We start from the raw sequence: 24453 nt of genomic DNA, 5'->3' as shown, positions 1-24453 counted from the left end.
TTAGCTGATGTTCAGCTTTCATGTCGTCCTGTGAACAGTGAGAGCGGATTGATGCTCAGGATGACGTCGCACGTTAGATCTGAACGGTGTGAAAAGGTTTTGAGCTGCGTGTTTTGGGATCCAAAGGTTGCTGGTTTGAATCCCGGGTTGCAGTCGAATGAAGGATGAAGGACATTTCTGGCTCTGTACAAAGTTAGTTATAGTTGTTTGTCTCGACCGACAGTCCGCAACCCAAAGATGTTCAGTTTACTATCACAGAGGACTAAAGAAACCAGAAAATACTCACATTTAAGAAATGAATGTCTGTTTGCTTTAAATAAGAAAGATTTCAGCACGTTAGTTTCATGAAATTAAACTTAATTTTGGAAAATATACTTTTGAAAACATGCTGAGATACAGTGTGTTCAGTGTTGCGCTGACAGACTGCAACACACACAAAAATGACTTCATAAGAAGGAGATGTTTTGCAGTGAGAGCACAAAGACTCACACAAAGAGCCTGTGTGGTAAAGTGACTCCTCTCTCTCCAAAAGCAACCTCTTGTGTTACACAAAGTCCTGAGAGCCTGGCTCACACACTGACCTACATCACCATTCACACACACACACACACACACACTGTGAGTGGGCCTGACACTGGTGAGGTGGTGAAGTATTGAGTTTGAATATCGGGTTACTGGTCTTCTGGGATGCTCCTTTCACAGCCTGTAAGAAGTAAAATAAAACCAGATCAGTCAGCTGTTTTGTCCCGGAGACGCCGGAAACAGGAAAATGCTGCTTTTTGAGCTCATTTGACAAGATCGTGTATACCTGAAACAACACTTGATGTCTCATCACGTTTAACAGAGGTTTGACCTCCAGGCAGGGAGAAGAAGATGAAACTCATATCTTGTTGTTTCGCTGTAGTTCTTCCATCCGTTAATGTCAGATTACACCAGTAAACCTGACAAGTGACGAGAGTTACAGACTTATTTATGTGAAAAAGTCTGGAAATTGCAGCATAAGATAAACGATTTGTACGTGAACAAACCCATATATTGTAAAAACGTCTAATTTAGGGTGCAGCTGATGATAATCTTCATTATCCTTTACAAGGTCCTGGAGCCCATGTTAATAACTTAAAATAGTTTTATTTTTTAATTCTTAATTATATAAAAGCAAGAGCAAAGCAGCAAATTCTCACATTAAAGAAGCTTCATAAGTTATTTAAATGATTAGTCAGCTATCAGAAGTATTGTTGGTCAGTTTTGCATTGATGATTAATTAAAAAATCAACTAATTGATTCAGCTCAAGTTTTATTTTCTTCATATATATATATAAGATTATTTCAACTTGTTCCACCTCAAATCAACTTGTTTTTTTATTATCTTCTAATATACAGTTTTATTTTTCTAGTGATGCAACCAGAATGAATCTTCGTTGTTTTAAGATAGACGCTCATTTAGTGGAAAATAATGTTTTTAGGACTCAATTTAGACTTTGACCCAGTGCTGCTCTGTTCTCTCTCTTTTCTAGGTCAGTCTGCCTTACAAAGACAAACACACACACACACACACACACACTCCTGTGCTGTGACTCTAACCCACTAACCTATCATCATACGGTCGTTGTTATCCTCACACACATTCTACACAGCAGTATGAGCTCGGTGCTGCAGAGGATCCCTGGAATTTAGCATCTGCAGGTTACCTGCTTATTAAACTTGCGTCAGAGTCGACCGGAGGCGTCTTTGTGATCCCCGAAAATGAAAATGAACACCACCACCTTCACCTCCAAGCCTAACAAAACATGCACAGTTTCATCCTTACAGCTGCACAGATTCTGTGTCCTTCAAGTCAGTTTCTTGAACCAGGGAGCTTAAAATGTGTTCCTACATTTCTATGATTTCTCTTCTGAGGTTTCCTTATGAAATATGGAATATAGCTCTTTATTTCTGCCACACAAGCAGCAGAGGATGTCTGTGATGTAGGTCAGTCTGTTATTGTTTTTGCTCATACAACAGTTTGCAACATATCTGGACACTGTAACCGGTCACATTGCCATGAAATTCAAAGTCCACTGAGGATTACTGCGAATTATTTTGGTGACCTTTTGATTTTTCCTCTAGCACCACACTTAACCTACACTTTAATCCATGTAAAGGTATTTCAAACTATTCTTTTTGTTTGGTTACATCCTGACATTTCAGCCCAAATTTCCACTTGCACACAATTAATATCAAGATGTAACCAGCAGATTAACAGGAAAGGTTTCAAATCACATTCCTGCTCTCCAGAGGATGAACTCTTTCACTTTGTCTGTCTTGTAGCGCCAACATCAGGTCAAACTGTCACACAAGATAGCTATTGGCTCCATTGTCAGGAAATTTGTTGTGGATATTCAAGGCTGGTTTATATTAAAAAAACGTAATAAGTAGGATAAAAAATGATTAAACCTTTTTGAAATATTGTGTTCTTGTTTCCTGGTCATAAAGTTATATTTATGAGGAGGGGTTGGGCGTTCTGTTTTTGTCCTTATCAAAATCTAGAGTCTAGGGATAGAAAGTGTAGTATGTTGTACAGATTGAAAAAAAAAAAGTGATTTTTTTATTTTTGGCTTATTAAAACTGTCCTGACTTGACTTAATCCACGAGGATATAGATTATGCTATACAGTTTTGCTACCAACGTATTTCTATCTTTAATATCTTTAATAATGTTGGAGCAATATTGAATTAACAGAACTTTTGAACTACCTTGATTTTTTTCCCCAGGTATTTAATGTACTATATTGTGTTATATAATTACATACACTGCGATGTCTGTTTTGAAAGGATGTTCTTGCGAAACCTCCAGGGCATCAACTCATATTTCCCATATTTTTAATAATGTGAACTTGTGATAAATGTCAGCATTGCTATAATAAGCACCGTCTCATTGTCAGAACTGGTATCCACAGTACGAACTGGTACGTCTGGTGATAACGAGCTCATTGTCCTCAACCTGTTTTGCATCCAGACTGGTTCAGGTCCTGTCTGTCATCTCGACTCTCTCTTTCTCTGAAGGAATGACGAGCATATTATCCTCGCAGCCACAACCCTGCAGCGTGGAGACACACCCACCTCCGTGTGATCACAGGCATCACATACGTACGCTCGCCGTTGCACTCTGCGCTCCCCGGTTGTTTGCATTTCATGTTTAAGAACAAAAATTATAGGCCTAAAAGTGCCGGTCTTTGCTGTGACCTTTGACCTCTGCGGGATCATAAACCAAACAACCTCACGCTGTCAGATACCAGAGTTACAGTATGAGTCACTTTATTTATCACAACAGATCTATATCTCACTGGGCTTAAGATAACTCAGCAGGTTTGTGATTTCACTGTATAAATACATACTTTTATTTACTGTTGATCATTGGGACGTCTGCAGCTCGATTTCAATTAATCTATTGATTATTTTCTCAAGTAATTTGCTTCTTCTAAAAATGGCTTAAAATAGTGAAAAGTGCCCAAAGTGATGTCTTCAGATGTCTTATATTGTCTCAGCAATAGTCTAAAACCAAATAATACTCACTTTACTATTGTAAAAGAACAACGCTATGTGGTGAAAAACAGTATAAAATGTCTGGGAATATTTTAACTTTTTTCTGACCAACACTCCAAAACTGAAAGATATTTAGTTTACGATGATACACAAGAGAGAAAAGCAGCAGGTCCTCACATTTAAGAGGCTGGAAGGACTAAATATTTAGAATTTTTGCTAAGTCGTTCATTGAAAGTGTCTGTTAATGGTGATATACTGTACAAAAGATGATAAAAACATCTCACTATGCAGTAATACAAGCCCGTACAATACAGTGTTTACACCCTGAGAGGAGACCACACATTGGAATTGACACCTCCGGTGTTAACAGAAACTGAACATGATATTGAAGCGCAGTGGGGATCCATGCAGGTCATGGTGGCCCTTCCGATGAACAGTCTAAACTTCACCTGCTGGGAAACTCTGGCTCCTTATGTTCCCTCGAGCTCCTGTGGAACCTGGCTGGACCGCTCTGCACAGCCACAGCTTGAGAGAAAACATTTTGGCTGATGGCATATCTTCCTTAAATATCCGATGTCTCTTTGGATAAAAACCAAATGAAATCGCATGACAGACAAACATCTCATGTGTCCAGTTTTACACAGATAACTTGTTTCATCCAGGAAGATCTATGGTTTTCTTTCTAATGTCTATAACTAATGTCTTTAAGTATAAATGCTCTTTTATTTTAAGTGCAAAGTCAAAACTTTATCTGAAGGGAAAAGAGATTTTTGCAGTGCAACATTAAAAAGTTTTTATTAATGACTCTTCTCAGCTCTGTGCTTTCATGAGTTCAACATTTGTGCAGGCCGTCCTATTGCAGTAACGTCTGTTCAACATTATAATGAAATGAATGTAGAAGAAGAAGTTTTTCATGCTGTAAAAAAATTAATGCACCTGCTTTTTTCTCGTGTAACAGAAATCTTAATATATCCGATTATGGACTCACAACCACTCATTGGTAAGCCATTATTATACTCAAAACTTTGCCCACCAGCTCTAATGATGTACTGCATTTGGTGGGACAGGTAGGGACAAGGAGCCTGTACAGGCTCGGGGCTTTCGTGCAGTTGTTAGATAAACAGCTGCACCCTTGGATAGATTTGAGTCCTTGAGATTCGAGGGTTAAATCAGGTCGAGTGTCCTGAACTGATTGACATGCGTGTTGAAAAACCAAACCAACCTGTCTTTCACACCAAAAAAAAGAAGCGCCAAACTTCATTCACTAATTTGCATCAGTATAATAGCACTCTCTCTCTCTGTTGAAAAGCTTGAGATGAGAGACGAGATGGTCTTGTTGCTACAGGACGGCAGTCGAGGTCTGGTGGGTGTGACCGAGAAGAAATGATTTGTAAAGTGCCTCCTTAACAACCAGCTTTGTCACAAAATGAATCACAGCATGTAAATATAGAAGAAAAAAGAGGTTGAAACAGTAACAAGACAAACATTATCAATAATATCGGTGTTGTCATGTCAGCAAACAAAGAATGTGACAGGTATTTGTAGAGAGTGAAGGTGCTCTCTCTCTGTGTGAAGAGTACACACAGGCTGCGGCTCAGCTCAGCATGTCGTTAGATAACAGGTTATGCAACAACAGTTTGACTCGACTCTGTTGCTACATGTAGATAAGAGGAGGTGATGGGTGTGTTTGGCTCCGATCACGTGGAGGTGGAGGTTGTAAGTGCAGCGTGGACTTTGCAGGAGGGCAGCTGGAGATCCTGGGACCTCAGATTCTGTATTTCTTGCTTTGGTCAAGACCCCGAAAATCTTTATGCTACAAACTGCAGTCATGTTTTAGACAATAATGTTCCAGTTTTGTGGCGACTGTTTGGGGAAAACCCTCTACTGTTGCAACAGGACGACCCCCCCCCACACACCTGCACAAAGCCAGGCCCATAAAGAAAGGTTTTACTTTCCAGGTCCTTTAATTTTATACAAATTTCCTGGGATTTTTTTTTTTTAGTAATTTGCAGGTATTTAACAGGTAATTTTAAGGACATTTCACAATTTACAATTTAGTACAAATGATAAGAAAAAACAGAAAAATGGTTCATTTGGTTTAGTTAGTAAGTGCCCACTCATTATATTTGGGTTCATAGTTGTTGATTTGCCAAAATTCTTAATATGTTCGTCAACAATTTTTTTCTGACAGGAAATACTTAGTTTTAAGTGTCAAACCCTATACTATTAGACTAATATATTATCATTATTATTATTATTATTATTATTATATAAATACTTACAATTTACTCCAGGATGTTAGTATGAAATTAAGGGACCTGTAATATAAAGCATTTTCCAGATTGGTGTGTGGAAGAACTTAACTGGCCCTCAAATTTCTAACATAAAGCAGGAAGGAGAGTTTCCTGGTTCCAGGTGTCTAAATCATCCTTTCCCTTCACTTCCCTTCAACGTACACACTTGTCTGCTCTGATTCAGCATTTTTGTACCATTCAACATGCTCTTACCCCAGACCCAAAAAGAAAGAGCCCCATACTCTCATTATCTTATAATCTATTAGGCCTATGTATTTTAATGTCTCCCTTATGTTTCTATATTCACATGTCTTAGAGTTTGTGTACCATTGCAGTGATTTTACATGTTTTTTGTGTTTTTTTGGCTGTTTAACCTCTCATTAATTTCAATGATACAAATACAAATATACATTTTTGCTGTGTTGCAGTGCAGAGGTGCTAAATCAATCTACACTTACAACTGAATTAGCACATAATAATTACTGTGATTACTGTAATAACTGTGCCAACAGTGAAAGCCCGCATGATGTTATCTGTGACGGATAACCCAAACACAGTGATTTCATTATTGTTGTAAGATTGTCAGACAGGAAATGCAACCTGGAAAGAAAATCAGAAAATATGTACATGTGGTCCTTTAAGGCTCAACCAGACTAAACATGTCACAGCTTTGGCCCCAGGTGACTGTGAGGGATCATTATTAGAATAATTGAGAGTTTGAAGGACATTTTTCTAGTAATTATGAAATATGACATTAGGGATCTATATGTATTACTTTGGCAGCCAACTATGTAATTATTTTAAATGGTTAAAACATCAAAGAGGCCACTGAGTGAAGGTGCCGCTCAGGTGTTCTGCCTAAGAAGGATGTTGGCAGCTGTTTGGCTGGACGCTGAAGAGGGAATTACTTTATGCACGTAATCTCATTTCTTGCGGTAATCAGCAAAGAAATGCACTAATAATGAATGATCACACTGACACCTGATTGACATATTATATTATATGTTCTTGATCATCTGTTCATCTGTGAGCTAAATCATTAACAACAATACAGTTTTTTTTTTTAAAAAAAAGATCTGTGTTGGCGCAGCAAATAGTAAATTACAGGGTTAAGTTTTGACTCCTTTGTGCTCCATAATATGTCCATATAAAGCATTTTTTATGCTTTTCTCTCAACTTTTCAGTCTTTCTCAACTTACATTTGCTGGGAACACCTGACAGGGTGATCTCGACCTCAAACTTTGAAAAACAAATAGAACTTTTTAAACTTTTTCAACAGGTTAGTAATGGACGTGTTGACTGAAACATCTTTGCTCACGTACTGTTGAAAAGGCAGGAAATAGTACAAAGAGTACAAACTTGTCTCATGATTAAAATGGCACTCAGACACAACATATTAACACACAGTTGTTAAAAATCTGCTTTTCTTCCTCCAGGAGGAAGAGGAAGAGGAGGAGGAGGAGGAAGAGGAGGAGGTGGTGGAGGTGGAAGAGGTGGAGATCATCAACGTCGTTCAGCAGAACCCGCCACCGGTGATTGAGAGGATCTCCAGGACGGAGGTGAAGACCGAGCAGAGGGAAGCTCCCCAGTTGACGAAGTTGGACACGCGGTACTTTGGCGAGCTGCTGGCTGAGGTCTACAGGAAGAACTGCGACATCCACTCCTGCATCTCCGAGCACGTGTCCAAGATCCGTGGACAGTAAGTGTAGGATGTAGGATGATTACACCTGATAGTTGGATGTGAAACAGTATTTACAAGCTAACTTCTGCTGATGGAAGTCATTTTTCCAGTCTGTAGGCCTGTCCGTGAATGCACCATTTTGCCACTGATTGTGACTGTGTAAAGTGAAGTTCACAGAATCACAGGGGTGATATCAAAGTTTATAAATCTAAGGTGTCACAAGGAGATAAATCGGACGGGAAAGAAGAAAAATAATGTTCTGCTATTCAAATTCATGTTATTTTATTCTGACATTTCTCTAGTCTTTCCTTTTCTCTTGTAAAATACTGGATATTCTTCCTCCTCAACCCTCCAACACATATTCAGATGAAACGATCTAAGAGATTTAGAGAAGAAAATCACAACTGACAGACATATTCAACTTATGACAAAGTGTTTAAGAGGACACCGGCCAAAAAGGTTGCCAGCCACTGTAATACAGCATCAGAGAGGAAGTTATGGTTTAATGTGTTTGCCTTCTCTCTCAGACAAACAGACATGATGACAGATTACTTTATTTATACCAAAGGGCAATTCAGTTCTACAGTTTACCCAGTCCACACACGAAAAAACTCACCAGCAAGCAGCAGCATGTCAGAGACAACACATCAGCACATTGGCACAAGTAACAGCAGCAGCAAACACATCCTGGCACCTGTGGGACGCCCCCTTTATATGTAGACTGATGCAAAAACAAAACAGAAATAATTCACATAAGTTTAAAGGAATGAAACATTCAGCAACACACTCTGGTCACCCTGTAAATGCAGGCTAACGCGAGGAGCCAGATGAGAAGCTAGTTTAAAAGAATGTGGCATTCATTCAAAATGACTACTGTCGGCATTTAGCAGCCTGATAGCAGAAGGAATGAAGGACTTAGATTAGTGGCTTGTTTTCCTGAGGGGTGCATTATAACGCCAGGCTGAAGGCATTACAGTGAATACTCTGGACAGAACATCGTCTGATTGGCTGATGATTCCTTTTGGTTTCTGGGCCACATGTTTCTCTCAGAGGGAGCACAAGACTCTTTGCTGGACTCCAGTAATCATGGAGCTGACATTAACAATATCATTTAGGCTGTTCTTGACCTTCACAGACAAAACAATAAACCAGCAAATAAATGAGAACGTTTAAGTCAATAAAATAGTGTTGCAGACATTAAAAGAGTTAAGCTTCCGTATTAAGTGAATTCTTTGTTGTCCACGCTTGACAACATTAAGGTCAGGTTGGGTGCAACCATGATTTCGCCAGAGGATTTCACCAGATAGCTGAGAAGTCCTGCAGCTGTTTGTGTACTTGATAAAAAGCAGGTGTTAAAGCATCTGTTGTGCCAGAAAGAGTTTTAGAGTAATTACTGTTATTATTTTCTTTGCTCACTTGACACTTTTCAGAAGTCGGAGTCTAGAAGAAGAGTCATGGAGTTTTTTTTTTTTTTAACTAAGTCAAAAAAAAAAAAAGAAAGAAAGATGGGGTTCTCGGTCATTCTGATGCTGTTCTTTTTCTTGCTCTTACTTGCTGATAATTTTCTAAATCTAATTAATTGTTCTAATCAGGAGGAACAATGACTGCTTGTACTTGTCTGATATCCATATCCATGTTTTTCACAATGATCATGTGAGGAGCTACTGTCTTAAAGCCATGACAGTCATTTGCAAAATATTATCACAATATATTCTGTTTATGTTCATATCAAGGTATGTGGACAGAGATGACATTTGATTGTTAAATATGAGATTTAAAAAATGTTAAATATGAAATGAAATACAGTGTATTTTTGGCATTTCTGTACTGACAATTTGTTTCTTATCGCCTCATATACATGCCAATATGGATATGTTTGTGATAATGCTAATATAAATTGCTAAAATCAGCCGATAAGAAGCAAAATGTCAGTACAGACATGTCAAAAATATATTTTGGGTCATTTAGAAACTGAAAATTACAGTTTTTCCATCAGAGAGCATGTAATAACTTTTTTTTTTCTTTTCATGCCGTGGACGGTGCGGTTATGTGCTATGCACCCTAACCATTAGGTCACCATGGTGCCCCCAGCATTTGATAACTTTTAACACTCAATATTGGTATCAGCTTCAAAAATCAGGTATCAATCGGGCTGCAATAATCATATGTCATCATATATAATCACAAACTCACTTTAAAAACATTTCTTGCATGCAATAACATTACAGTATATGTATGTACTGGTTGGTATTCAACATCTGGTTTAAACAGAAAGTATGTTAATGATTTGTATCTAATTTCGCCTCATGCATGCAAATGTATGTTCTTTGCATACAAATATACAATATATCTTAACTTTGAGTACTAAACTAAAGCCAGACTGACTCAGACACATGAGGCACTAATCCTCCTAGAAACTGAATTTTCTTCAGTGCTGCAAAATTTTGTCGTACCTACAGACAAATCTCATAACATTGAAGAACAGACTCTTATACGATGACGTCATTCACAATCTGGTTTAATTATAGACTTATAACCTCTTTAATTACTTATTATATAGGTTAGTAGAGTCCTAGACGACAGTCATGTGATATCGTCATGGAGATAGACGCTGGGTTTGGCAGCTTTGGTTAGTATCATTAACTGCATGCTCCAACAAGAGCATGCTCCAAGTGAGTTTCGCTTGGTTATCCCTCATAATACCCTCAGTTTACTCATTGCTCACACTTCCTCTGCAGACATAACAGCAGGTGCCGTTATGGAGGTCTAGTGGTGAATCATACAGTGGAGCGTTAATGTCTTGCACACATGGCAACCTGGCAAAAAAAGAAAAGCAATTCCAAATAAGAAGACCGAGACAAACCGTGACTGTAGTGCAGGTCAGGCAATCAAAGATGATAAATCTGAAGTTGTATGTTCAGTTTTGGCAGTTGGCTGTTAACAATTACTGTTGCTGATACTCATTACATCACCTGAAAACCCTGCAGAAGGTGCAGTAGTTACAGGAAACCAGTGGGGGGGTGATCGGAACCGCAGGTCAGGTGATCTGAGTCAGCCAATGAGATACAACTCAGAGTTACAGTTAGTTTATGAAAGCAAGGTGTTTTTTGTTCTGGTTACCACCCAGTTGAGTCATGCGGTGATCTCAATCACTCAACACACACACACACACACACACACACACACACACACACACACACACTGTCTCAGTGTCTGACCCTGTTGACTTTATGACCTGTGAGTCACTGTATATGGTAAATGGACTGCACTTATATAGCGCCTTTCTAGTCTTATCGACCACTCAAAGCGCTTTACAATACATGCCGACATTCACCCATTCTCTCTCTCACACACACACACACACACACTCATACACTGATGGCAGAGGCTGCCATGCAAGGTGCCATCAGGAGCGATCCAGTTCTTCCTGTCCAAAGTGCCCCACAGTGTTTCTATGCTCACATATTCACCCATTCACCGCTTACTGTGTTTACCCTGCAAACAAACACACACACACACTCGGTCACTTTCTTTTCTTCGGTTTTCTCCAGTCATGCTGCTTTCCTCATTGTTTGTCTTTCCTCCTCTTTGTGTGTTACAGGAAACACCAGCTGGATCCCAGCAATGACTACAAGGTGAGAAACAAACCTTCATCACACACATCTGGTGAATAAATCTGAACAGAGCTCAGTGGAAAACAGACACAACAAAAGCTTAAAGTTAAATCAGTTTTAAAATATATTTTATGAAGAATATGAGATGAAATATAAAAACAATCAGAGGTGATGTTAAACAGGATGAAAAATATAAAACCTTCACTTTGCTGCATTATAAACATTGAACATCTGGAATATTTTCTCACATTGTTTGATTTCTTACAGACGAACAGTATTTTTCTATGAGTTTTTAGGGACTGAATACTTTCTCACAAGAACGAGAGAAAGTTAATTATGAGAAATCATCTAAAGAGAGAGAAGGTATGATGTTATTCATTTGTGTGTGTTTAGGTGGAGAGAGAGGAAGTGGAGGCTTTGATCCCCAAAGGAACCACTGAACTGACCAAACAACAAATCCGCTACCTGCTGCAGGTGAGAGTGTTTTTAATCATCAATCAAATAAAACTTTATTACTGTTGATTACATTTTGTGCAAGTTTAAAACACTTATCTGAATACTGAATTGATACAGTTATTCTCATAATAATTTCTAACATCATGTGTGCTGCTCTCTGTACATTTGATTTTAAAACCTTGAGCTTCCTTTTCTTATGTTACACTGACATCATTAAGAGGTTATTTATAAAACCCAATAAGTAAAGAGAATAGTTGATATTTTGCAAACAAGAGGATTCACTGTCTTCACTTACAGCAATACAAGCAACACACAGGAGTTTCTTCTTTTCTCTTTGTTTTTAAGACTCTTCTTTTTAAGCTGTATTCAGTTCTATTTTATGTACAAATTGTTTTGCTTCTGTTCCCTCAATGTGTGTGTTTATCTATTATTCAATTGCTTTGTTTTTAAAGTTTAGTTATTTTTAAATCAGTATGTGAGAGATGTCTAGATATCTGACTAGAAATCAGAACATAACACTGTCCTAAAATACAGTTTTGGTGATAAAAGGCACTCTGTACAGTACATTTATCCTTTTGATCATTTACTAGTGTTCTGGCAGTTACAACAAAGAAGCTGGCATTTTTCTGATGGCTTTAATAAATTGTTATCAAAAATTTAACGTGTTTGAAGAGCAAACACAGCGGTGATAAGAACTATACTACAGTATGTGAAGAAGAAAGTGATATACAGGAAATTTTTCAATTTTTTGCAATTGAGCTTTTGCTATCTTGAGTTGACTGATAAGGAAATTTGCAGGCTGTAACCATGGCAACGTATCCCATAGCTACCTTCCCACATGACGTGAACACAGCAGGATATTTGACGTTGAAGGACTGACAAAATTTTGCATCAAAGAAAAAAAAACACCTTATTAAATACTTTCTACATAATGTAAAAAAACAATTTGTTTAAAGCCTGTACGTGCAGGATTGAAAAATGTCCAACTCTGGTGACTCATAGTGGAAGTAATTCTCTATTTTTATCTGCATGTCTTTGTCTGAAGAGTGCTCTACTGTGTGTGTTCAAGCTATTTTTTTTTTCATGACACTGTACGTGCTTTTCTGGTGTTAATTCCTCTTTCTTTCTTCTGTCAGACTCGTCTCACTGCAGATAAAAGCATGCGTCTGCTGCTGTCTACCTTCAGCAGTCTGAGAGAGGAGCTCCTCCACATGTCTGAGGACCTGCGGGTAAGAGCGTAAAACATCTCACCCTGCGACACACAGAGCTTAAAAATCTGAATATTGAAAGGTGAATTGGCGTCTTTACAGGTCAGTTTACAAAGCTGAACCTCCAGTTTGACTCCATGGTGACGGTAGAAAATAAATATTTGTACTAATGAGCAAACAGGTCAGCAGCTTCAAGCAGCCAATCAACCAAAAAAGCACAGTTGGTTAGTAACATTTCTTCATTATTCTGCCTCTTTATTATATTATATTTATATAGTATGATTTGAGTATGTAGCAGCAGTGAAAGAAGTATTCAGATCCTTTTTTAAAGTATAAATAGTAATACCAGAATGTAAAAATACTGTTACAAGTAAGAACCAAGCAGTCAAAATTGTACTTAAGAAAAAGTGCAGAAGTATTTTTCATCATAGTGTATTTAAAGTATTACAAGAAATAACACTTGGTATGCAGAATGGCCTTTTGCAGACCGTAATTATGTAATAATTGGATTATTATTACCAATGCATGAACATGTAAGCTGCATTTTAATGTTGTGGCTGGCACTAATTTTAAGTATTTTACATTCTAATCTTTAGAGCTGCAACAATAAGTTGAGTAGTCGATCACTATAAAAATTCCTACAGAACTGCAAAAGACTCACTTCAAGTTCCTATGTTGAGTATAGAGATGGAAAACTCTACTGTAATTATGCTATTATTGGATTAGTGTAGTGTAGTGACATATTGTATATCAAGTATCACAAGAAATAATACTTGGTATGCAGAATGGCCTTTTTCAGACTGTAATTATGTTATTATTGGAATATCATTACCAATGCATGAACACATACGCTGCATTTTAATGTTGTGGCTGGCACTAATTTTAAGTATTTTACATTCTAGTCTTTAGAGCTGCAACGATAAGTTGAGTAGTCGATCACTATAAATATTCCTACAGAACTGCAAAAGACTCACTTCAAGTTCCTATGTTGAATATAGAGATGGAAAATTCTACTGTAATTATGCTATTATTTCATTATTATTACCAATGCATGAACATGTAAGCTGCATTTTAATGTTGTAGCTGGCACTAATTTTAAGTATTTTACATTCTAATCTGTAGAGCTTGAAGATTGATTTGTTATAGTTATAGTGAAATTCCTACAGAACTGTAAAAGACTCACTTCAAGTTCCTATGTTGAGTATAGAGATGGAAAATTCTACTGTAATTATGCTATTATTGGATTAGTGTAGTGTAGTGACATATTGTATATCAAGTATCACAAGAAATAATACTTGGTATGCGGAATGGCCTTTTTCAGACTGTAATTATGTTATTATTGGATTATTATTACCAATGCATGAACACATACGCTGCATTTTAATGTTGTGGCTGGCACTAATTTTAAGTATTTTACATTCTAATCTTTAGAGCTGCAACAATAAGTTGAGTAGTCGATCACTATAAAAATTCCTACAGAACTGAAAAAGACTCACTTCAAGTTCCTATTTTGAACATAGAGTTGGAAAATTATAGATGTGATATTCTTGAAGCATTTTGAAAGCAGCTCCTGCTATATATATATATTTGTTTAGTATTTCACTGTATCTGAACAAAAAACGACCAAATTCAACAACATAACAACCAGTGGGTCATAAAACGTGTACATACAGCTCCAGATTGTATCAGGTGAGAACAGAATGTCCTCACAGCGTGCACAACACATACAAGATTTTCACAGTTCTAATGTGTCCTAATTAAACGCTATAAATGACAGCAGACACGTACAGGCTTCAGGCTAGATAGAACAGCTTATTATTGCCAGTGTTAATGCCTTGTGGTGGAGTCCGTTTTATTGTGTTCCTTCATTCATCAACAGAAACAATTAACATTTGAGACAAACAAAATGGGACAAATTGTTATTTTATTTTACAATGGTTATTTTTCTAAATCAGACATAAAAAAGAGATAAAGACAGAATCATAAAAATAACAAACGCAAGAACAAATTCCCACACCACTTCAACGATATGTGAGACAAAATCCACAAAGAACAACAATGGAGAGGGAAGGAAGAGGAAATATCTGACAGGGATAGACAGGAAATATGCACTTAACATACATGAACCGAATATTTCAACTGTTATTATTGAAATATGACTCTGTGAACACGTCTCTGTCCGTCACAGCGTCTGGAGAGCGAGAAGGAGTCTTTGGAGAGAGATCTGAGTTTTAAGGCGGACCAGGCTCAGCAGTACGACTGCCTCCTTGAGGCTGTCCGAGAAAACAACAGACAGCTCCAGGTACAATACTCCTGTGTGTGTGTGTGTGTGTGTGTGTGTGTGTGTGTGTGTGTGTGTGTGTGTGTGTGTGTGTGTGTGTGTGTGTGTGTGTGTGTGTGTGTGTGTGTGTGTGTGTGTGTGTGTGTGTGTGTGTGTGTGTGTGTGTGTGTGTGTGTGTGTGTTTAAAACAAGCGAATGCAGGGATAAATGTGTTTCTGTATGTAGTTGTGTGTTTAAATGTATTAGGGGTTAAGTATAACAAATTTAATGAAGATTAAGTAACAATTTACTGTGATGACAGTCAAGTTAGGCTTTAATGTTTCTGAACTAACTGTTACATAATTCAAAGTCAATCTTTAATGTTGTTGGATGTGTGCTTGTGTTAGTAATTTGAGTTAAGTGTGACAGTATATTTCAGATGAAAACTGGCAGCACTTTAGGGTGCGACATAAAAGTAATTGACTGTTATAAGTAAAATACCTAAATGCCAGCTGGTATTAATGAAGGTAATAGTTTATTACACATAGATTATGAGTAATTTAGTACCTTTTTTCTCACAAGGACCAAAGTTTTGCTTGTTTTTCATCAATATTCTGTCTTGGTCTACATTTTTGTATTTGTGAGAAACACTTACCTACTCAAATATTTGTTTTACAGGAGCATATATATATTTGTGCATATTGTGTTTGTGTTTATTTCTCTCTGATCAACACTGGTTACGGTGGGCTGATATTATTGTCTAATATCTGTTTATCATGTATCAGTATTGGCAATCATGTTGGTAATTATCCAAAATTAAATTTCAGAGCATTAAACAACAGCAATAAATGTTGTATTGGCAGCATTTTTATTCATGTTTAACTATTTTTATGCATAATTTATGATATTTAAAAGAATTTAAAAGTGAATAACTCTTTGAAATTTACTGTTACTCATCGTTATTGTCATCTTTATTAATATTTTACTCAGACATCTTTAACACAAAATGGTTATTTTGTCCTTTTGTAAAAAAAAACAAAACAATATAAACTGATATTATCTTTTTTATATTTTCAACTATCAATAATGAGCCCTTTTTAAACTCCTCCCAGCAAAACCTTTACAATCTGAATCTTTACACATAAATTTATCTCAAAGTTAGGGATTTGTAAGTGGCTTCATTTAGCTTTTTCAGCTTAGTGAAATTAGTGGCCAAGTGAAGAGAGCAGTGAATCCCTCTGCTGCTTTGTTTAGGTGTGTGTGTGTGTGTTTCTGACTTGCTGTGCGTACGTGTCTTCTCTGTCCAGCTGTCTCTGAAGGAAACCACTGCCGCCCAGCGTTCCCTGGAGAGCCAGCTGTTGAGCAGCCGAAGCACCGACTCGGGCCTCGAGTTCAAGATCAAAGAGCTGGAGGGCCAGATCAGAGTGCTGCAGAAAGAGAACGAGATGCTGCGACAGAAGGTAGAGCACCACCCGTCCCGCTTTATTTGATTTGATGTGTTTGAGTCTAATATTGAGACCAGCTGGCTGACACTCGATTATGCAATTGTATGAAAGGAGTCAGAACAGTGAGCCAACACATACATACACTCAGATGATCAACAAATATACTAATCATTCAGGTGCAGGCAGCTAAAACTGTTCAGCTCTTTGATCAGTGATTGTGGTTACATTTCAGTTTACATGCCAACTCTTCTTCTTTCTTCTTTCTTTGTGAAATAAATCAATCCGTATCAAGATTACCATCAAAGCACACATGACTGCTAAATAAGATGATCAAACCTGCAATAATATGAAAAAAAACAACTGTTCTGCCATGTGCAGACTTAGCCAAACATTTCAAAAAGATTGATGCATTAATAGCTTGTCATCCACAGTGATTTGGACCATCACCAAAACTACTTTTGTATTTCTGCCTCCTGACACGAAGTTTGGATTGTTCGCTGATCCAGTCAATTAAAGACATTTTAGTCTTGACAAGAAGATGTAAATAAAAAATTAAGAGGCAGGTAATGTGATGATGATCAACTGTTTTAAATCTTTCTCTTCCTTTTTTTCCCTTCTTTGTCTTCTCCGTCCCACAGCAGTCAGGCCAAGCCAGCAGCTCCGCTCTGCATATCAAAACAGAGGAGTTGTCACGTCAGTACAACGATCAGCTCAGCACCATGAGACAAGAAAAAGACCGGGAGATAGAAAGGCTGCGGGTGAGAACAAAATAAAAGGATGTTAAAAGGACAAGTTCTCAATTTTTCAAATCTGTCTCAAAACAATAGTCAGGTGCCCATATTGTCATTGAACCAGGTTTCGCTGCGATCAGTCTGACCGTTAGTTCTTAATGCACTTTTAATGTAAGTGATGGGGGACAAAATCCACAGCCCTCAGTTGGAGCAAAAATCTGAAAATTCTGAAGCTAAATGAAGTTTCAGCCATACAAATCAGTCAAATCAAGTTGATATCACCCAAAGTTAAAGCTTTTTTAGTACAATTTTTTTTATCTTTTTGTTACGATCCTTCCACTGCTGCTCACCAGGGAAAACACAAGGAGGGAATTTTGCACTAAAAAGACTGTAACTTTGGAAGATATCGACTTTGATATCGACGAGTTTGACTAACTCAGACAGCTGAAGCCTCATATTATCTTCAGATAAACTTTTAAATACATTTTTGCACAAAACAAGGACTGAGGATTTTGTCCACCATCACTTACATTGAAAGTGCATAAAGAAGGGTTCTTCTAACGGTCAGTATGAACAGTACAAGTGATTACAGCAAGAAAAGTATAGAAAAGTTTTTCCATCAAACATGTTGCACAACTCCAGTACGCCTTACTTCACTCGACAAAGATTCTTAGCTATCTTTCCTTCATCAGGGCCGGATAAAGGTGGTACCAACCTGCCTTTCGTTATCCTGCTTTCATCAAGGTGGTGCAAAATACACTCTGATGGAAGCAAGATAACGAAATGGTTCAGTGCAAGTATTGTGCACTGGAGAACAGTTGTGCGATGTGTGTGTCCTCAAAGTTAGAAATTAGTTTTTCCCTATCCAAGGAGGGTGTATGTTGCACAGATTGTAAAGACCTCTGAAACATACTTTTGGTCTAGATATCCAAAATTCACTTGACTGAACATCTGATTTCTGAAACATGATATAAAGTAGAACTAATTTGGAAAAGTAAAAGAGGGAAGACAGAAGTTATCTCTTGTAGAACAGATCCGCTAAGAACAGCTTTAATGTATCATACCTTCATTTACATACATACTTAATCTCTCTCCCTCGTCGCTCACCGTCTTCCCTCCAGTCCCAGATTACAAAGATCCACACGGAGATCACCACCGAGAGGTCATCATCCTCCTCCTCGGAGAAGGGTCTCCAGCTGAAGATCTCAGAGCTGCTCGCCATGTTGGATCAGCGGCAGACCACCATCACCCGACAGGAGGAGGTCTGTGACAAAACACTAATTTGGAAAAGTGTTTCTCATGTTAATTAGTCAACCGGAGACGTCTGTTTAGTCTAGTGAGGACTTGTCTGGCTGATATCATCACCTTCTGTGGTTAAAACCTGTTGAGTATTTCCGTAAATCTTCCAAACCTGCCAAATTGGACAGATTTCAGTCTTTCTTATCTGGAGGTAACTGCAGGTGAGCAGACCTGAAACGTTAGTAATAATCCCTCATTACCCAGGAAAGCTGCGCACGCAACTACGGCAAGTACTGTGGGTAAAATCAGAGTCAAGTGTATAACTCATGAAAACCAAGCCAGGTGGTTTCTATCACTGTTTATATAGAAATGCACACATTCACCCTCTGGGCTTGTGTCTTTATTTCATTAGTTTTCTCCTTTCAGGTCAAACAGCATTCTGACATTTTTTTGTTTGTTTTTGAACAACACCAGCTGCAGCAAGCTGTCAGTTGGTAACCTCAGGAATGTATTTGTCACAACATGGTGCCGGCATGGCATACCTGTGTTAGAATTTCTCACACTCACATTGCAGCAGCACGTGTTGGTTGAAGCAAAAGAAAATTAATTGGCATCTATATTGATAATCGGATTATCTTTCTAAGCAAAAATATTATCTAGTCTCTGCTTCTCAAATGTGATGATTTAATGATTTTCTTTGTCATACTGTACAACTGATTATCTTCAGGTTTTTGTACTGTTGGTCTGACATAACAACATATATGAGGACGTAAACTTTGACTCTGAGAAATGATCATTTTCTGACATTTTATAGACAAAACAATTAATTGAGAAAATTATCATCAGATTAATCGATAATGAAACTAATAATTTGCAGCCCTAAAGTGATTTTAAAAAAGGGCACAGCTACAAAAATGTGAAGAGAAGCAGACTGGAGATATGTTTTTTTTCAAAATCAGCAATAGAGGCCTTTTTTTCCACAAAAGAAGTCAAAGTTCTCAAATGTTAAATGTTGTCAAACTAAAATATAGTCAAAAAATAGTCAAATTATGATTTAAATCTGGAGCCGTCTGATGAAAAAGTGAGTAAATAAGAATCTGACCAGACAAAAGATGCTGTCTTCTGATACAGATTTCAGTTGGTAGCAAAAACATACACAGTATATGTTCAAAACCACACAGAGTAGAAGACGAGACCTACTTTTATAATAAAACACAAAATGAACCTTTTAATTAATAGCCATTTTTATGAAACACTATTCACACTAGAGATGTTCTATACCTGCTGTTTCTGCTACTTTCTGATCCTGCTGACCTTTGACCTCTTGTGGCCCTCAGGAGATCAAAAAGCTGATGCAAGAGAAGAACGACAGCTCCAAGAGCGTCACCAAGACCATCATCACCAAGAGGTACAAACACCACTGCAAACAATTTGAAATTACACGGATACTTGAAACAACAGTTTTATTTTTAACAATCTCTACAGAGCTGACATGTTTGGTCAATTAGTTGATGGACAGAAAATTAATCGGCATCTTATTTTGATGTAAATTTGTCATTTTTCAAGCAAAAATTCCAAACACTTGTAGGTTCAAACTTCTCAAATGTGAGAATTTCCTGCTTGTTCTTGTCTTACATGATGGTTGATTTAGTTTGTCAGATGACAGAAGCAATTTGAAAATGTTATATTTGCTATTTTTCAATATTTTCTGATATTTTATGGACCAAATTTTTAATTGACAAAAACTAATCAGCAGATGAATAATAATAATGGAAATAATGGTCAGTTGCAGCCCTACCTTACTATATGTTAAGGCTTAACCAGTATGAAATACTTTGCTGATGGTTGAAATTTAGTGTAAGATGCACACAATGTAATTTGATGAGAATAACAGAAAATAAATACAGCAAACGTATGGCAATAGTCTCATATTTAGTAATGAAACAAGTCTTCACCTTTGCTTGTATAACAAAGTGGATGAAACAATGTAAACATAGTTACTGCGGAGAACATAATCATGTATGATACACCTGATGTCAAGTATAATCCAGGTTAAACCATAGCGACTGTGACTCTGTGTGTGTGTGTGTGTTTGTAGGTACAGGAACCAGTACCCTATCCTCGGTCTGCTGAGCGACGACTACCAGGTGACCTCGCCCGTGAAAGAAGCCAAGACCATCGTCATCGAGAGAACCGGAGAGATGATCAAACAGGTCAGCAGGGAGGAGGAGCAGAGGTTATTTTGAAGGAGATAACCTGAGTACAGCTCAACATCGCGTGTGGTAATATGTTAGTTCACCAGAGTGAACGCTTTACTGGGGACACTTGAGTGATTTTGGTGTCAGGTGTCATGTGACCCACCATCACTAAAGTTTGTTGTAATGACACAGCAGACATTCAGCACTGCTGCTGTTAGTGTTTGTGCAGTGACAGACAGACTAATTCTGATAAACCTGCTGGCGATAGAGGCTCTGTGCTAAATTCTCTCTCAGCCGGCTGGTACAACAGACGAGCTTCACCGAGTCGCACTACATTCCACACCGACATAATAAAGTAATGAAGAGGTCAGAGTGAGAGTGAGGGGTTTCTAGCACATCATACAACAGAATACTATGATTTATTTACTTATTTTTGATTAAACCTCATTCCCAACGGCGTTTCTGACAAACTTCAGATAAGGAGGATGAAATTTTACTGAAGAAAAAGACAAAAAGCCAAAAAACAGTAGCAATAGTAAATGTTCTGGACAAGAGCGCTGGCATGTACAGTCTGAGGTGTAAATTTGATTTATATACACACACAGGCACACACACACTCTTACTGCTGCAAAGATTTTAATATTCCTACATTTCTTTGCATGAAGATGATAAACAATAATCAAATTAAACTAAATGATTCCACAGTTTTTTTTTATAGTTACTGTGCATTCTGCTTTCATACTTACTCAAATGGCTTAAAAACAAACAAACAAACAAAAAAAAAACAACTAAAAGTAAATCACTTGAACTGTATGTATTAAGATGCACTTGTGCAACATTATGAGATGAATGTTGACATTAAATTTTGGTGCATTTTACTGCGAATTGATAACTGTCAATCGTCCTGAGTGACAGACTAATGGTTTTGTTGCTGCTGTAACACTGAACTACTGAACGGATTTTGTGCCATTCAAACAGTTTTACATGCTGGTAAAAGCTGACAATCCAGTAATACAGTGGGATTAGTACTAGTGCATCCCTAGTTCCTTGTCTACACAGCTCTAGTTGTAACTGGTGAGTAAGATTTGTAATCAGATGAACTGGCGCCTCCTTGTGGTAGAAAGTTGCACACACTGCTGTACGTTTCTGGGATGGAAACTTGCAATTCAATACCTTTAAATTCATATTTTGTGTCACATTATTCATAAGTAACTGTATAATATTGGGGATGATGCACATCTCTCTATTGCAACATACAGTCGAGACAGGATGATTTTATGTTTGTTGCATTATTGACAAATGAGAATTGAAAGTGAAAATCCACTTCAAGTAGGATTTGATGGTGGAAGACTTTCTATTTATGTATGAAATACTTTAAAAGCAAATAACACAGCGAGATACTGTGAAGATTTGATAGTTACAAATATAAGGTTGAGTGTAAAAGCAATGATAAAACTGTACTGCAGCACTAGTATCTTGTTTGTATCCTAATCTTGTGTACTCTGACATCTTACTTTCGGAAGTCTCTGAGGCGAGAAACAGGAAATTCTGAGTCAGAATTTTCTTATTTCCTACACGTCATAAATGCAGCACAAGGGCTGTTCATCAGAAATTGAAGATTTATGCTCCTCATTAGGATTTTTAGAGTTTTTTTTTTATTTTTGTACTTGTGGTCATTCCTATCAGTTGTAATATTTCAGTTTCATTTTAGAGACACAGCAAGGTAACACCATTACCAGACACTTCTTTACAATGGTTTTGATGGGGCAAATAGTCAGACTTCAAACAAATCTAATCTAAAGTCATGCATGTGTAGATTCTTTTAGCATGATTATAGCATCTTTCAAACTATTATTTAATTGAATTTTTGTTTGCAACACTGCATGTAGGGTCTTTTTTTTTAAAATAACACCACTAGGAGTCACCAAAGTAACATTTTTTAAAAATAAGTACAGTAGCTGAAATTTGAACCAGGAAGTAGCTTTGTCAGAAACTTAACATTCCCTTTTTGTTATCACAGCACTTTATTAACAGTAAACATGGAATAATGGCCGAGACTGAACATAATTTTCACTGAAGATAATTAAGCGACACACTTATTGTCCCAGATATGAACATTTGTCTGCCTGCCATTTTTAATTTTGCAGAATGTCCAGACAGACACGTTTTTTTTTTTTTTTCACTGCAGCTTATTGGCTCATTATTTGAACAAGGACGTAACAACTGTACCTGTGTTTTGTTTATTTCGAAACAGGAAATCATTACAACCCCTTAAAGACACACTGCTTCTCTCCGACAGGAATGATTGAACGACAGGAAGACCCAGACGTCACCCGCTATCCCACCCTGCATGCTTGTCCCCTCCCCTCCCCTCCCCTCCCCTCCCTCATCCTCAGGGCTCCCAGGGTCGGTGGTGGTTGAAATCCCCCCTCTCCCCTCCTAAATTTGGGATAATTGGGTCAAATCATTGGTCACAGGGTACAAATCCAATAATCAAAGACCAAATATTTTCACATGATGCTACAGCCAGGTGGTTGCGTGATGGATTCAGGTGGCGGTAATGAAGCAATCATGACAACTGAACCGGGCGAGACTTTAACTGAACGGCGGACGATTTGTGGTAAAAATCAGAGCTGAGATAACAATTTTGGCATGAACAGACACTTCCTCTCCTTTCTCACCCTCATTATTATATTCGGGTTGATTAACCTACAGTTGCCATCAAACATGACATTACAATTAACCAAGTAAAATACTGTCTGTGTCCTAAGCTAGCTGTTAACTGGTTGCTTTCCATACCGCTCAGGCAGAAGTTGGAATTAAATGTCATGTGAGAAATAATAAAATAAATGTTTATAAAAGATGTTTTAAGTCTCCACCAAGTCACCAAAACAGCATACAATATTTCCATATTTCCATATTTTTTTTTGACAAAGTAAATAGAGTATTAATACTCTACAGTAGGATTGGGAACTGCGATACATTGCTCACGATGGAATCAAAAATGATTCTGTTATATACTGCAAGACAATCATCTGTGATACATTACAACATATGTGCCTGAAGACGGGAAAAAAAATCCCTAAAGTGGCAGAATGTGTGTATTTATTGCCTGCATGATAAAGAGCTTTCAGTTTCATAGAAATTTATGGACGAGATAAAAGAAGAGGCACAACGCCAAAGCAGAACTGTTAAACATTCTGGACACACGTCTGGCTCAGTATCACAGGCGTTTATGTTGCTCTATATTGCTGTATCGATTATTTGTTCCATCCCTACTTGGCAGACGTTGCAATAAGTCTGCATTTGGTTCCACAGGGATGCTGTCTCCCCTTAAATAAAAAGGGGGAATCCTCAAAATGCGTCTGTGAAAGTGAAATTGAGTTTCGGTTTATGTGAAGAAAACGAAATTCACCACAGTGTGACGTCGTACCGGCTAGACGCTGTAGGTGTGCTGGGTATCAATAAATGTTGAATTAAAAAAAAAAAGTTAAAAGAAATATAAACATTGTACCTTACTTTGAAAAAAGTTTTGTCTCTTAACAAAATAGGTTCTGTAACTAAAATACATTTTAAAATTGGCAAAATGATGATTTAAATCAATAAATATCAAAAATATGAGATATATAAGATTATAAATCTGAAATTCTGTGTCACTATCTGTACATGACTGTTTATGATTTTTGGTGTCACGGACAAATTTTGCCAGTACCAAAAGAGTAACGAGGTTCGATACCCAGCCCCTCCTACAAACGTTAGTCAGTTGTGACTTTAAACATAAGTTTAAAATGTTAAATTAAGTTTGT

General features: G+C 37.4%; 1 protein-coding gene across 2 annotated transcripts in view; it reads left to right on the top strand.

Annotated features, from left to right (window-relative positions):
- pof1b (POF1B actin binding protein) overlaps positions 1–23029 on the top strand; it is a 36639-nt gene extending 13610 nt beyond the window's left edge. Inside the window, exons 3-13 of one of the 2 annotated variants that reach the window (XM_042430338.1) lie at positions 7252–7514; positions 11098–11131; positions 11504–11584; positions 12703–12795; positions 14963–15076; positions 16342–16494; positions 17118–17237; positions 18332–18472; positions 19787–19857; positions 20548–20662; positions 22947–23029. In XM_042430338.1, the coding sequence (XP_042286272.1) occupies positions 7252–7514; positions 11098–11131; positions 11504–11584; positions 12703–12795; positions 14963–15076; positions 16342–16494; positions 17118–17237; positions 18332–18472; positions 19787–19857; positions 20548–20662; positions 22947–22952 (1191 nt within the window). In that variant the 3' untranslated portion in view covers positions 22953–23029. Of the gene's footprint in view, positions 1–7251; positions 7515–11097; positions 11132–11503; positions 11585–12702; positions 12796–14962; positions 15077–16341; positions 16495–17117; positions 17238–18331; positions 18473–19786; positions 19858–20547; positions 20663–22901 lie in introns of both variants that reach the window. The other variant, XM_042430337.1, reaches the window with a different exon arrangement.
- The last annotated feature ends 1424 nt before the right edge of the window (positions 23030–24453 follow it).

Source organism: Thunnus maccoyii, chromosome 13 (assembly GCF_910596095.1).
Source record: "Thunnus maccoyii chromosome 13, fThuMac1.1, whole genome shotgun sequence".
NCBI classification, from domain to species: domain Eukaryota; kingdom Metazoa; phylum Chordata; class Actinopteri; order Scombriformes; family Scombridae; genus Thunnus; species Thunnus maccoyii.
The sequence above is the reverse complement of the archived record's forward strand: the minus strand, read 5'-3'. Positions and strand labels throughout refer to the sequence as shown.